General features: G+C 37.6%; 1 protein-coding gene across 1 annotated transcript in view; it reads left to right on the top strand.

Annotated features, from left to right (window-relative positions):
• The window catches only part of LOC134383249 (mitochondrial adenyl nucleotide antiporter SLC25A24), a 64,456-nt gene that overhangs the window by 7,509 nt on the left and 41,184 nt on the right, over positions 1 to 15,763 (top strand). Inside the window, exons 2-3 of the mRNA XM_063104139.1 lie at positions 11,308 to 11,434; positions 14,958 to 15,045. Coding sequence (XP_062960209.1) covers positions 11,308 to 11,434; positions 14,958 to 15,045 — 215 coding nt within the window. The remainder of the gene's footprint in view (positions 1 to 11,307; positions 11,435 to 14,957; positions 15,046 to 15,763) is intronic.

The following is a 15,763-nucleotide window of genomic DNA, read 5'->3' as shown; positions in this document are numbered from 1 at the left end:
ATAAGGAATATAGGAGCTAACCAGCTAACTGTTCCACAATTACCCAGGGAAGAAAAAATGCTTCAAAGCAAGTACTGAGACAGAATTAATAATCAGGTAGATGTGAAACCACTACAGTTTCTTCTAATACGACTTCTCTTTTCTACATGTTTCCAAATCTCCTCATTATGAAATTAGTGTTTTAGAAGAGAGAAAATTCACATTAAGTTCTTCTAGGTCTTAGTAATATTAGAATATGGACTGAGAGTAGAATGTAGCATGAGGAACAAGGAGATACAGTATTTAGCTATTACTAATTTTCCCATAATTATCTAGCAATCCTATCTCCTTTTAAGAATCTTTATTTTCTCATCATTGGAGAAATGGATGAGTGGAGAGTCCACTCTCATCATTGGACAGATCATCTGGGCAAAAAATCAGCAGAGAAACACAAGATCTAAATAATACTTTAGACCCCAATTGGACTTGGCAGATATCTACAGAACATTCCATCCAACAACCTCAGAATATTCATTCTTTTCATCAGCACATGGAACATTCTCCAGGATAGACCACATGTTAGGTCACAAAGCAAGTCTTAACAAATTAAAAGAAAATTGGAATTATTCCATGTATTTTTCTTATCACAATGGATTAAAATTAGAAATCAATAATAAATGAAACTCTGAAAATTATACAAACTCATGGAAATTAAACAACATTTTACATAATTATATGTGGGTCCAAGAAGAAATTAAACAGGAAATCAACAAATTTCTTGAAACTAATGAAAATAGTGACACATCATACCAAAACCTGTGGGATACTGCAAAAGCAGTTTTAAGGGGGAAATTTATTGCATTAAATGCTTACTTCAGAAGAATGGAAAGATAGCAAATAAATAACCTAACACTTCACCTTAAAGATCGAGAAAAACAAGAACAATCCAAACCTAAAGTTAGTAAATGGAAAGAAATAATTAAGATCAGAGCAGAACTAAATGAAATAGAAACACGAAAAACAATACAAAAGATCAGTGAGACAAAAAGTTCATTCTTTGAAAAGATTAATAAAATCAACAAACCTTTAGCAAGAATAAGAAAAGAGAGAAACCCAAATAACAAAAATTAGAAATAAAAAAGGTGAAATTACAACTGACACCTCAGAAATACAAGAAATCGTTAGAGACTGCTGTACACAACTATATGCCAACAAATTTGAAATTCTGGAGGAAATGGATAAATTTCTGGATGCATACAAACTACCAAAACTGAGGCAAGAAGATATAGAAAATCTGAACAGACCATAACAATAAAAGAGATTGAAGCTGTTATCACAAGGCTCCCAACAAAGAAAAGCCCAGGACCGGACGGGTTCACTGCAGAGTTCTACCAAATCTTCAAAGGGGAACTGATACTAGTTCTCTACAAACTATTCCAAAAGATTGAAACAGAGGCCATTCTCCCAAACTCATTCTATGAGGCAAATATCACCCTGATTCCAAAACCAGACAAAGATGCACCAAAAATAGAAAATTACAGGCCAATATCCTTGATGAATATAGATACAAAAATCTTCAATAAAATACCAGCTAACAGAATACAGCAACACATACAGAAAATTATACACCATGATCAAGTGGGATTCATCCCAGGGATGCAATGTTGGTTCAACATATGCAAATCAATAAATGTGATATACCACATGAATAAAAGCAAAGACAAAAACCACACGATCATCTCTATTGATGCTGAAAAAGCATTTGACGAAATTCAACATACTTTCATGATAAAGACTCTTTACAAGTTAGCATAGACGGAAAGTATCTCAACATAATTAAAGCCATATATGATAAGCCCACTGCCAATATCATCCTGAATGGGGAAAAGCTAAAAGCTCTTCCCTTAAAAACAGGAACTAGACAAGGATGCCCACTCTCACCACTGTCTTATTCAACATTGTGTTGGAAGCACTAGCCAGAGCAATCAGAGAAGAGAAGGAAATAAAGGGCATTCAGATCGGAAAGGATGACGTCAATCTGTCCCTTTTTGCAGAGGATAAGATGCTATATATTGAACAGCCTAAAGCTTCTATAAAAAAACTCCTAGAGTTGATAAACAATTTCAGCAAAGTTGCAGGATACAAAATCAACATGCAAAAATCAGTAGCATTTCTATACTCCAACAGTGAACATGCAGAAAAAGAAATCAAGAAAGCTAGCCCATTTATAGTAGCCACCAAAAAAAAAATTTTAGGAATAAAGCTGACCAAGGATGTGAAAAATCTCTATTATGAGAACTACAAACCACTGTTGAGAGAAATTAAAAAGGAATCAAGAAGATGGAAAGATATCCCATGCTCTTGGATTGGAAGAATTAACACTGTGAAAATGTTCATATTACCCAAAGTGATCTACAAATTCAATACTGGCATAAAAACAGACACCCAGATCAATGGAACAGAATAGAGAACCCAGAAATTAACCCATATCCCTACAGCCATATGATCTTTGACAAAGGCAGCAAGTCTACATACTGGGAAAGAAACTGCCTTTTCAATAAATGGTGCTGGGAAAACTGGATCATCATATGTAGGAGAATGAAACTAGACCTGTATCTGTCACCGTATACCAAAATCAACTCTAAATGGATTAAAGAATTAAATATACATCCTGAAACAATAAAACTCCTTAAACAAAACATAGGGGAAACACTCCAGGAAGCAGGAGTGGGTACAGAATACATGAATAGGACCCAAAAAGCACAGGCAACTAAAGGTAAAATAAACAAATGGGATTATATCAAACTAAAAAGCTTCTGCACAGCAAAAGAAACAATCAACAGAGTAAAAAAACAACCAACAGAGTGGGAGAAAATATTTGCAAAATATACCTCTGACAAAGGATTAACATCCAGAATACACAAGGAACTCAAACAACTTTACAACAAAAAAATAAATAACTCAATTAAAAAATGGGCAAAGGAGCTGAACAGACATTTCTCAAAGGAAGATATGTGAATGGCCAACAGACACATGAAAAAGTGCTCAGTATCACTCAACATCCAAGAAAGGCAAATCAAAACCACACTGAGACACCATCTCTCCCCAGTTAGGATGGCTAACATCCAAAAGACTCTGAACGATAAATGCTGAAGAAAAAGGAGAAAGGTTGCGGAGAAAAAGGAACTCTTGTCCACTGTTGGTGGGGCTGCAAAATGGTACAGCCTTTATGGAAAATGGTTTGGAGGTTCCTCAAACAATTACAGATAGATCTACCATATGACCCAGCTATCCCACTGCTGGGAATATACCCAGAGGAATGGAAATCATCATGCTGAAGGGATACCTGTACTCCAGTGTTTATTGCAGCACTATATACAATAGCCAAGAGTTAGAACCAGCCCAAATGTCCATCATCTGATGAGTGGATAAGGGAACTGTGGTATATCTACACAATGGAATACTACTCTGCTATAAAAAAGAACCAAGTACTGCCATTTGCAACAACATGGATGGACTTAAAGAAAATTAAGTGAACAAGTCAGGCACAGAAAGAGAAATACCACATGTTCTCACTTATTTGTGGGAGCCTAAAATTAATAAATAAATAAACACACAAACAAATAAAGAGTGGGGGGAAGAAGACAGCATAACCACAAAAATTTCTTGAACCATTTAAGCCAAGTGCACAGATACGATGTGTGTGTGTGTGGGGGGGATGGGATGGGGGGAGAGGAATGGGTAAAGGGGCATGAAAATCAACTACAATATATTTTAAGAAGTAAAATAAAACTAAATTAAATTAAAATATATATAAAAAAATAAATAAATGATTCACTTTACTAAAAAAAAAAAAAAAGAAAAGAAAACATAATGGACCTGCAGTAGTATAATAGGATATTTCCTGGCAGTGGCCAAGATGGGGTGGGGAGGAGGGTGCCCTTGCCACACGCAGGCCGCCTGGCTCCTGTGGCCGCCACCACATGCATTAGGCGTGGTTGTGGCTACAGATCAACAGAGGGAGAAACCCTACCAAAAAAAAAAAAAAAAAGAGTCTTTATTTTCTTCGTCATTTTCTTCTCCTTACCCTCCTCCCCCTTCTCCTCCTCCTCCCTGCTTGTTTTTCATCAAAGGCCACATCAGAACATTCTAAAAAACAGTCCCAGTGTTTGGGTGTCATTTGAGGCACTCGATGAAAACATAATCACATTTTAGGACATTAAAGAGTGGAGGAAATCATCTGAATTTTAATTTACTGAAATGGAAATCATGAGGAAAATAAAGTGATGGTGAAGAGTCAGAAGTTTCAGCTGAAGTGTATTTATTTTGGTATAATTTAGGCTTGGAAGACTTAAGAACACTATCCCCTCCCCCTACCACCTCAAAATCTGGATTTAGAAATAAGGCAACAAAATGAATAAAGGGATCTCACCCAGTAGGATCTTAGATATTTTTTGACCTTCTCTAGTCCTGGTATCATTTTAGTGGCAACTCTTTTATTAATATGTGGAAGAGAAAGGGGAACTGGTTTTGTAGAGCAGGAAGATATTCCAGTACCCAAGTTCAGTGCCAGCTGATTTAACAGGTGTGTTCAGTAAGCTTGAGAAGTTGTAGGTAATTTTAAAACTAACTTGTCTGCCATGTTTTCACAGCCACACACTCTTACTGTAACTTTCTTAGGAGAAACTTAGAATCGTAGGAGTTCTAGACCCCTTGAAGGTGAGATTACTATTATTGACTGAATATTTTTGTCCCCCTCAATTCACATGTTGAAATCCTAACCCTCATGTAATGGTGTTAGGATATAGGACCTTTAGAAGGTAATTAGGTCATAAGGGTGGAGCCCTCATGGATGGGATTAGTGCCCTTATAAAAGATACCCAGGAGAGTGCCCTTGCCCCTTCTGCCATGTGAGGACACAGCAAGAAGACAGCAGTCTAAGAACCAGAAAGCTGGTCCTCACCAGACACCAAATCTGCCAGTGCCTTGATCTAGGACTTCCAGCTTCCAGAACTGTGAGAAGTAAGTGTCTGTCCCTTAAGCCAGTCTGTAGTATTTTTGTCATGGCAGCCCAAATGGACTAAGACAGTTACCAAGAGCAAGACGGGAAGCAGCATGCTCCGAGCTCCATACTCGTGTGAACGGACCCTGTAACCTTGGTCAAGTTTGAGCTCTGCCCGAGCTTCACTAACCACCGTGCATCCTCCTCCTACAGGGAAACCCATGAATATTTCAAGGACATGCAGTGGTCCTCTTTATGTTCCCAGTACTTGACATGATGAGTGGTACACAGCAAGAGCTAACAGATAATGGTTGAATTAAACTTTCTTTATGAATTTTAATATTGAACTTTTAAAAAAGTACTTCGTATTTAGGAAAATAAATTATATAAAAAGCGGGGAGTTTTTATTGTGAAGCTGCACCTCACATTTCCAGTGGAACAGGATGGGGAGCCATAGATATATGTATAGGGAAGCCAGGGCCCTCTGGCTGTGGAAGGTGAGAATTAAGAGGCCACAGTAGTTTATGGGTATCTCCTGACTTGTCTCTCAGGCCCCAGCTGACTTCTGCCCGTTTTCAGATTATCCTGCCAAGTGTGTTGCTAACAGCTGCAAGGATAGAACAGCTTTGCTCTGGAACCGCTGTAGATGTTGGGTGAAGACAGAAGATAAAAAACTGGGGGTGGGAGATGGTGGGTGTGTGTGTGGGGGGGAGGGTTACACAGCAGGAAGGGCCCACGTGGGCAGATTTTCATTAGGCCCCCGGTGTTTACTACAGACATTCTCCAGTGCCTTAACCTTCGAAGAAGGATTCCTAGGCAGGCTCGACCAAACAACTTTAAAAAAATCTTGGCAGACCTCCACCGCCGGTCATTTACGATGATGCGACAGCCCCCGTCCCCACACCCCCTACCTACTTTTCTCTAAGGAGGAGCTCTCCTTTTAGACAGCCCTGTGCTGGGGCCTTTCCGAAAGCTTCTGGGGGAAGTGGCGTGAGTTGCCCGCTCTCGGCTCCTCCTGCAGCGGGGACCAGGGCGGCTGGTGGGCTGACCTGGGCCTGCAGCCGGAACCCCACGGGGTTGGCCCTGCACGCGCCCCTGCCCTGAGCCGTTAGGATGCGCCGCCTCCCAACGGTGCTCTGTCTTCGGCGCCTCTGAGAAGGCTGCTGTCTTAGGTCACTTCCAACTGGACGCGTGGTGGGCACAGATCCCCTTTGTCCCTTGTACTTCCACCCTGGGGGCACTCCCGGGCCCGCAGCGTGGACCGCCCCTGCCGCGGGAGACGTCCCGGATGGACGCCCTCTACGGAGATCTCTTTCTGTACCTGGACCATGATGAAGACGGGACCCTGGACATCGCTGAGCTTCACGAAGGCATGCAGGATCTAGGGGTCATTCATTCTCAGGGGGAAGAGAAGGTGGGCCTCACCGGGGCTGTGGTCAGAGAGACCGGGGGGGGGGGGTGCTGGTGACTGCGATCCCCGGAGAGGCCTTGGGCAGAGACGGGTGAAGCTAAACTGAGCTGGGCCCACTGTAGTGTGCAGGTGGTTGACCAACATTACGGTTTATTAAGGAAAACCCAATACAGCTGATACTTTTCCCCCAAACATTTCTCTGTTTTTTCCCTGGCTATAATAGAATTTCCAGATTTGGATTGCACTCAAGATGTTGGCTGCAGCCTTGGTCTTAGGGGTCACCTTGTTTAATGTGCACATCTGTCATAAGTAGCCTGGATGGGTGTCTAGGCCGAAGGTGCTTCCTCCCTGGTTTGGGGACTGAGATAATCTCTCTTATGTGTGTTTGGGAGTTGAGTAGTGGTTGGAAATTTTCTGTTATGTTTTGGTTCCTTTAAGGGGGTCATTTTATGTGACTTGCACTCTTGGGGGTTCACCAGTGCTGAAGTTTCCTCATAACATGTCTTAATTATCAGACCTTAATTATCAAGACTGAGCTTTGGCATCATTTCCTTTGCCAACCCTTATCTTTCCAGCAGGCTAGATTATAGGCTCCTTCTCAGCATGTAATGCCTTGTGCATATTTCTATCACAGTATTTCCAAGTTATTTTCCATTTGGAAATTATTATTGTATATAATTATTATTTTCCAATTATATTTGCTCTTTGGGTGTTTGACCCAGTAGACTGGGAGATCCATGAGAGTAAGGGCTGTTGAATTTATTTCGGATAATTGGCACTTTGTGCTCAAAGAACTGTCAGTTGAGGTCTGTCATGTTAAGATTTAATAAAACTCTTCCTACCAGCCATGTGAACTTTGGATTTGTTTTAACCATCCATTACAACATCCATGTAATGCCAAACACTGCATCCTGGTTTCCTCATCTGTGATATCTGAGGCCTCTCCTGGATGCTCTCTGTGGACCAGTCCAGTCCAAAATGTTATTTCTGTAAAGTTCACTTTGTTTTTTTAATTCTTAAAAAAACTGAAGTATTTTTCCTTTTAAAGCTAAATGCTCTTTATGTTTGTTTAAAGCCACTCATGTATTTAGATTTGCAAGTGTGACTTGTATTTGCTTATTTGATACAAACTAGCCTTTCATTAAAAATTCTGGATTATGTCAGAAACAAGTTCAATCCTTTGAAATACATTGCCTCAGTATCAAGACAAAAATTTCTTTTTTGCAAATCTGTGTTTTGTTTTTGCTAACAGAAGGCTTTGTATAACCGGTGATGGTTGATGAAGGCTCACATGTTAAAAGCAAGGGAGAGAATCCCTGAAAGGCTTTGTACCAAGCACATGGAACATTGTATTTCAGAAGAGCACTGTTGTGGCTTTTCCTCAGGTGACAGTCACATCTCTAGGAAGTTCTGATATGAGGTCTTTTCCCACATGTCTCTAGCTTCCCTAGTAGGAAATTCATTTAGGTAGAGAAAGAATTCAATTGATTAAAAAAAAAGAAGAAAGAAATGGTACTTACATTGTGTAATGTTAAGATAGAAAATATATAACTTTTATTGTGATAACTCTCTAACGGTTTCTGAATGATATTTTGCTTTGTTTTGCTCCTAACTGTGAAAGGTGAGAGACTGAACATATAAACAGATAATGGTCAGACCATAAGTAATAATGGAGCTTTGACCCACAACCTGCAGCAACCTGCCCAGGAAACCAGCCCCTTATCTATACTAAACAGACCAGGTGCTATGGTTTGAATGTCCCCTCCAAACCTCACATTATATCTTACTTCCTAATGTGGCAGTGTTGAGAGGTGGGGCCTTTCAGAGGTGATTGCATCGTGAGGGCTCTGTCCTCATGAATGAATTAATCCATTAATGGATTAATGGGTTATCATGGGAGGGGTACTGGTGGCTTTTATGAAGAAGAAGAGGCCTGAGCTAGCATGTTAGCACGCTCTTGCCCTCTCATCATGTGATGCTCTGCACCACATCATGCCTCGGCATAGGGTCCCTATCAAGAAGAAGGCCTACACCAGATGCTGAGCTGTATCCTTAGACTTCCCAGCCTCCAGAATTGTAATAAGTAAATTTCATTTCTTTATAAATTATACAGTTTCAGGTACACTGTTATAAGTGGCAGAAAATGGACTAAGACACCAGGAAACCAGCTTCCTATATTAGACTATCAGGAAGTCAGATTGCTATCTCTAGTAATAATCTGGGGAACTAAGCTATAACTTCTGTAACAATCAGCCTCAAATGGCCAGCACTTGATTAACAACTGACAGCTTCCTTAAATTTTGTTCCCTCTTCCAATTTAGGACCAACTAGAGAAAGCCAGATATGCACCCCTAATTAATCACATGGGTGTCCACTTTTAGTTAGCCACCTGCAGCTTCCCCATGCCAGCAGCGGGCACACCCAAAGCCTTCCCTTTATCTGCTATAAAGCTTTCCCTCTCCTCTGCCTGTCATTGATTCTCTGCCAAAATGCAAGTGACAGTGGCCGACTCCCTTGCTATTGAGCAAGCTCAGGATAAATAGCTTTTATTTTTCTCATTTGGTTGGTTTTCATTTATTTCCACAGAGGAATAAATGAGAAAATTCAAAAGAGAAACCCTAGTCTTTCATATTATCATTAAGTTGGAATCATTAGGCAATAAAAACTCTGGGACTCTTTATTTACCATAAGAAAAGTTGCAGAAATATGGGTTAAAAAAATAATTGAATTGTTCAAAGGTAGCATCAGGAATGATCTTTAACTTGTAATTTCCAAAATGATAGCTGTTCACTGATATTTCCATTGACTAAAATATAAACTTCTGAGATGAAACTTCAGTATGTAAATGAGCCCCCAGAATGCTGTGACATTTTCTCTTTAATTATACAAATCTCAGTATATGTTCTGATAATCAAGAAATAATTTCCTGATGAAGATCATCTTCAATCTAATTTGTAAAATAGTAATAATTATTTTTCAGTGACATTATAAAAACGTATTTACTTTTAAAATTGTCAGTAGTGATTCATGATACTTTAATCAATGTTTTTTATGTTTTAGGTAAGAGAATCCCACTCAAACTAGCTTAAACAGAAAAAGCTGGAATTCTTTATAGAGACCCTTTATCTGACTAAAGAAGCACCTCTCTATTCCTAGTTTGCTAAGAGTTTTTAATCATGAATGATGTTGAATCCATGAAATGTTTATTAAGATAATCATATGACTTTTGTCTTTTATTCTGTCAATGTGTTAAATTATAAGATTTCTCTGTCTTTTTTTTAAATGTTAACCCAACCTGGCATTACTGGAGTATGGCCATCTTACTTATTATCTGTCTATATCTATACATGAGGGTATGTCAGAAAGTTTGTGGAAAAATAAAATCGAAAGTTAATATGAATCTTTCCATTAGCTTTTTGAAGTATCCTCATATGTCTATATACACATACATATACGTATATAATATATTATCCATTTTATATATTGTTATGTTTGATTTGCTAGCATTTTATTTAGGAGTTTTGCATCTATTTCACTAGTGATATTGCTTGTAATTTTCCTTTTGTGTGATGTTCCTCACAGGTTTTAGAATCAAGGTTATACTTACATCATAAAACGGGCTTGGAAATATTCCTGCCTTTTAAATTTTCTAGGAAATTGGTATTATATCTTTCTTAAAAGTTTGATAGAGTTTACTGTTAAAACCATGTGGGCATGGATTTTTCTTCGTGGGAATGCTTTAAATTTCAGATTAAATTTTTTTAATACTTAAAGGACTACTCAGATTTTCTAGTTTTATGTCAATTTTTCACAAGTTCTCTTTCTCTAGGTACTTGTCTATTTTATCTCATTTTCATATTTTTGATATAATATCTTTAATATCAGTAGTGTCCAGTGATCTCCTTTACTTTCTGACCTTGGTTATTTGCCAGTTTCAGGAGTTCATCAATTTTATCGCTCTTTTCAAAGTCTTTTGACTTTGTTGATCTTCTCAGTGGTATGTTTTCTTTTTCATTACTTTTTGCTTTTATCTTTATTTCTTTCCTTCATTTTTGTTTATTTATTTTTCTAATTTCTTGAGATTGAGGCAAGCCTCAATGGTTGGTCATTGATTTCCAGCCTTTCTTCTTTTCTAATTATGCATTTAAAACCATAACTCTCCCTCTAAGCATAGCTTTAGTTATAGCTCACAAGTTTTAGATCTTTTTCTCTGAGTCTCCAGAGTTTTGAGGTCTGACCATTATACAATCCTGCCACAATGTGGTATTATTTACCCAGAAGAGCATGACCATCAGAACAATAGAATTTGTAAGGTTTGGGTGGGTTATTGTGTCTTAATAGGCAGAAAGTTTATATTATATAGTATATATATTTTGGGTGGCAGTGGGAGAGGGCTTGTATGTAATATCAAATTTCACAAGGTCTTCTTTCTCAAGAGCAATGATTTTTATTAACAGAAATAGACAGTTTGATGACAGCTTTTTATAAAGATCACCTATAAGAAAATGTTATTTAATTTTGAAAATCAAAGGGAAAAATACCATTTTACACATTTAAATCCTATGATTGGTCAAGGGTTTGTCTTCTATCTTGGGGTTTATAAAGTACATGTCAAGAAATTCAGGCTGTGATTACAGTAGCTTTAAAAATGCCATGTTTTATAGAAATCAGTGCATTATTTTTCTAATTAGAAATTTAACACAAGATCTGGAATCTTTTTGTTATAGTTTTTGGTATAGTTACTTTTATTATAGATCTTTACCATAATGGATAATGATATATAACTGGTTGAAAATTGGTACTTGAGTCTTATAGGAAAACAGCCAATCTGCTCAAAGTATGTGTACAAATAATTTGGTACTTTAGTCCATATTGGCAATAAAATATCTCTAAGTATTTTTTTTTTTTTTTGTAGAAAATATTTACTACTGGAGATATCAACAAGGATGGGAAGCTGGATTTTGAAGAATTTATGAAGTACCTTAAAGACCATGAGTTAAAAATGAAACTGGCATTTAAGAGTTTGGACAGAAATAATGATGGTCTGTCTTTCCTTGCTGTTCATCACCAGCACTCTCATGCTTCCAGGAGTCTAAAATGATGCATGTTTAGTTTCTCTTTTTTTAGATGATAATTATTACTTTGGTTGATACTTGTTTTTCTTGGTAATGTGATTTTTATGTAGAGTTCATATTTTTAGTGAAGAAAAGTTATTGATAGCTTTGTACACTGAATTAAAAACTGTAGGTAAGGCCTGTTGTAAAATGTTGACTATGGAATATTATGCTGATTTGACTTAAAGCTATCAGGTAAAAATAATAAGAATCATATTTTATCCTGTGGGTAAGAGATTGTATATATTTTGTTTGTTTATATATTCATGGCTATATTCGTATATGAGGGTACTTAAGTTCATGAAAAAATAGAATTAAAAGACAATAGGAAAAAAAAATACAAATCTTTCCATGAACTTTTTGAAACCACCTCGTATAGATAGGCATGAATATTATATATTTTAAAACTTAAAAAACTTTCAGATTATCTTACATTTGATACTCTTTTTGAAAGAATTTAGAGAAGATGCTCTCTGATACTGAAAATTAGAAAGAAAATAAAGCATCTGGACATTTAAGTATGCACCTTCTGGTTGGGATTATGATTTCTCTATTTAGATTAATAACTTGGAATTAGAGTCCCAGTTATTTAGGGCAAAAAGAAAGGGCCATGGTAGGAGTAAGGGAGGAGTCATGAAGCCCTCATCGCCAGAGGCAAACTTTGATAGGAGGAGGGAATTTATAAAAATTATAATGCAGCCCCAAACCCCTGCCTACTTATGAATAGTAAATGTCATTCCATTCACAGACTTGTTAGTCAAGAAGCCAGTTAAGTAAAGAGAAAATATGGTTTATATCAAGGTTTGGCAAATTTTTTTGTAAAAGTCTGGATAATGAATATTTTAGCTTTTGTGGGCCATGTGGGCTCAGTTGTAGCTACTCATCTCTGCAGTGGCAGCTCAAATGCAGCCATGGACAATATGTAAATGAGTGGGCAGGATGTGTAATCATGCTCCCCTTCTGTCCACACACATGCTCTAATTTTCCTAATACTAAATTTTTTTCTCTCTTCCAGTGTCCTTCTATCCTTGCTCTCTTTATTTTCACTGCCATAAAATATTATTACAAAGACAGTCAACTGGCTCTATTTGTCTTGAGGGCCTGTTTGCCAGCCCTCGTTTAAACTGAACATTAACTTCATTTAAATTCAAAGCAAGTTTCTTCAGTGCTGGCCAGTTAGCTCAGTTGGTTAGAGTGCAGCCTTATAACCTGAAGGTCACATGTGTGGATCCCCCTACCAGACAGCCACAAAGCAAAAAACAAACAAACACACAGAAAAACAAATTCCTTCAAACAAATAAACAACTTGATGATTGTTCAAGTCTCTGACTCTCAGTCCACAAGAGCTGAGTTTGTTTTGGAAAATAGTACTGCTGGAACATTACTCCTCTAATAAGCCTTATGTTACATGCCCCCAGATCTAGCCTTAATTCAATCTTCTAGCAAAATTCAGTTTTTACAATCAGCTTTCCTTCTTCCCTGCAAATTTTCCTCCCAGCCTGACAACTCTACAGTTCAGCTGCAGCGATAAGATTGTCTATATACTGTTAAGGCAGGTAGTCACTGAGAGGTGGAGCTACCACAGGATCAACTGCCAGATAGTTAGGGTTGACCATCCCAGTGTATGTAAGTTGTGCACACTTCAATTGTCCATTTCAGAAAATTCTAAATGAACCGGAAGAAATAATTAAAGGTGAAATTTTAATGATACATTTGTTGTAAATGTGAACAATGTTCCCTTAATTTATCTTGTGTATTTTGAAACAGTTTCTCATTATAGGTTTATGTTGTATCAGATTTATTTAAAAGAAGCACATACAGTTGATCTTCATTATTCGTGGATTCTGGATTTGTGAATTTGCCTACTTGCTAAAATTTGGCCCCCAAAGGAACCCCAGAATGTCTGCTTGCAGCACTTTCCTGATCATTCATGCGCACGCACAGTGCAGTGAAAAATTTGAGTTGCTCAAGATGTGCATTGCTAGCCGAGATGTAGAATAAGGCCTTCTTTTTTCAGCTCTCATATTGTAAACATGTCCTTTTTGAGGTCTATTTTGTGCCACATTTTTTGCTTTTTTGTACTTTCCGTTTGGTAATTTTGCTTTTTAAAATGTTCCCCAAACATAGTGCTGAAGTGCTGTCTCATGTTCCTAAATGCAAGAAGGCCGTGGTGTGCCTTACAGAGAAAATCCATGCCTTAGATAAGCTTCACTGTGAGTTTGATGTTAGTGAATTAACAATGTACATTAAATGAGCTGCCTTTAAGCAGAAACAGTCGAGACAAGGTTATGTGTTGATCACCTGTTGGAAATGTTGTGATCAGAGGCTCACAGGAACCTAACCCTGTACTTCCTGTGGGAGCAGTGGTCCAGAATTTGCTAATGTAGTGTTGGCAATGACTTTATAGAACATGACTACTGGAATAACAAGAAGTGATTGTATCTCTTTAGGAGTGCAGTGTAAAGGAGAATATTCAGAGTGGTATGTGAAGAATGTCACTGACAGATGCTGCCTCCTCCTGCCCCTGCATTGTTCAGACTCTCCTACTGCTCCTTTCCTTTCCCCGGAAGGATTCTTTCACAATCCTGTCCTTTCTTCAAGGTCCTCCTCTTAGTAAAGTCTTTCCTTTCACCACTAACAGAGTTTTTATCTTCTGCAGTTCCCGGAGAAGTTGGCTGTTTATGCTGCTGTGCCACCAGACCCTCTCTTGCTTTGTTTTGTTTCATCCTGTTTCATGTGTATCTTTCCTGGGACCCTGTTGAGCTGCTTGAGGGAAAAGCAGTGTTGCTTAAATGTATTGCTTCTGTTTTCTATTTTCTCATTCTTCCTCTCTTCTGATTGCTGTCCTTCTGTCCACAAACATGCTCTAATTTTCCTAATACTAAAAATTTTTCTCTCTTCCATTGTCCTTCTATCTTTGCTCTCTTTATTTTTACTGCCATATTTCTCAAAGAATAGTCCGTGCTTTGGCCCCGTCTTCTCATTTTCTCCTTTTCTTCAACTACATAATATGACTTTATGCATAATAAAGTCATTTGCTAAAATGTGGAAATAGGTACTTTTAAAATGAATAGATCCTAGTTTAATTAAATTTACCTTGGTGTTAGAATATCTTGATTTGAATCTCAGTTCTGCTGCTTCTTAGTTACATTACTTGGTAAGGGCATTTGAGCTCTAGTTGTCTTCTTATTCAAAGGAATATCATTATTTATCTACAAAGCTGTTATGATTACTGAATTAAATAATGTGTATATATTTGTTTAATGTATTGGATAAATTTGGGGTATTGGTTTTGCAATATATATATAAGCAAATCTATAATGCACCTAAACTTGTAATTTTGCCTTAATCAGTTCAAGCCTTTCTCTCAAATGCGAAATTTGAAATTCATGGATTCTAAGGTCTTTGTCAATTCTGAGTCTGAGTTTATGCCCTTTTCATTTCTTTAAAGGAAAAATTGAGGCTTCAGAAATTGTTCAGTCTCTCCAGACACTGGGTCTAACTATTTCTGAACAACAAGCAGAGTTGATTCTTCAAAGGTGAGCTCTTCATCCTACTGACAGTTGTTTCTGATTTTCATTTTAATATCATGCATTAGAGATCTGTGTTTGAAAGTGTGGCTTTAAAACAGCTCTTCGTACCTCACCATTCCTAGTTATGTACATCCAAAACCCTTCTTTGCTTTTTCTTCCTTTTCATTTTGTATGTGCACATACATCTAAAGTGTAGCAATGGGAAACCTCAGACTAGACCCTTTCTTGCAAGGCCTCTAGGGGGCAGTGAAAGGGCAGTAAGGTGTTAAATCTATAGATAAGGAGCTGAAGAGTTTTGGTACTTCTTTTTTTCCCCCTGTTTTGTTTCTAATGTGATAGTGGAACTCATTGTTTCAAGATGAGGACTCCAGCAGACTCATCACATTATTTAACCTACATATGACTGGATAAGAGAGAAATCCCAAAGCTCTTCTGGCTAACAGAGAAATACTGATTTAAACTTTCAGAACACAGAGATGCCAATTTGAACATTATTGTCCAGGGCAATCAATTCAACTATTTGGTAAGTTGAATTTTTGCAGACTTAATGCTTTATTTCACAGGATAGAGCAATTATCTCCGCAGTCCAGGTGCTCCCAATACTTTTTTGCTGCAAACATATGGCAGGGATCAATTTTTTATGATAACGGAAAATAGGAAAGGATGATTATGTGATATTAATATTCTCATAAATGTTTTCAGTCTTTACATTATCTAAAACATT

Source organism: Cynocephalus volans, chromosome 8, assembly GCF_027409185.1.
Source record: "Cynocephalus volans isolate mCynVol1 chromosome 8, mCynVol1.pri, whole genome shotgun sequence".
Classification (NCBI taxonomy): Eukaryota; Metazoa; Chordata; class Mammalia; order Dermoptera; family Cynocephalidae; genus Cynocephalus; species Cynocephalus volans.
The sequence above is the reverse complement of the archived record's forward strand: the minus strand, read 5'-3'. Positions and strand labels throughout refer to the sequence as shown.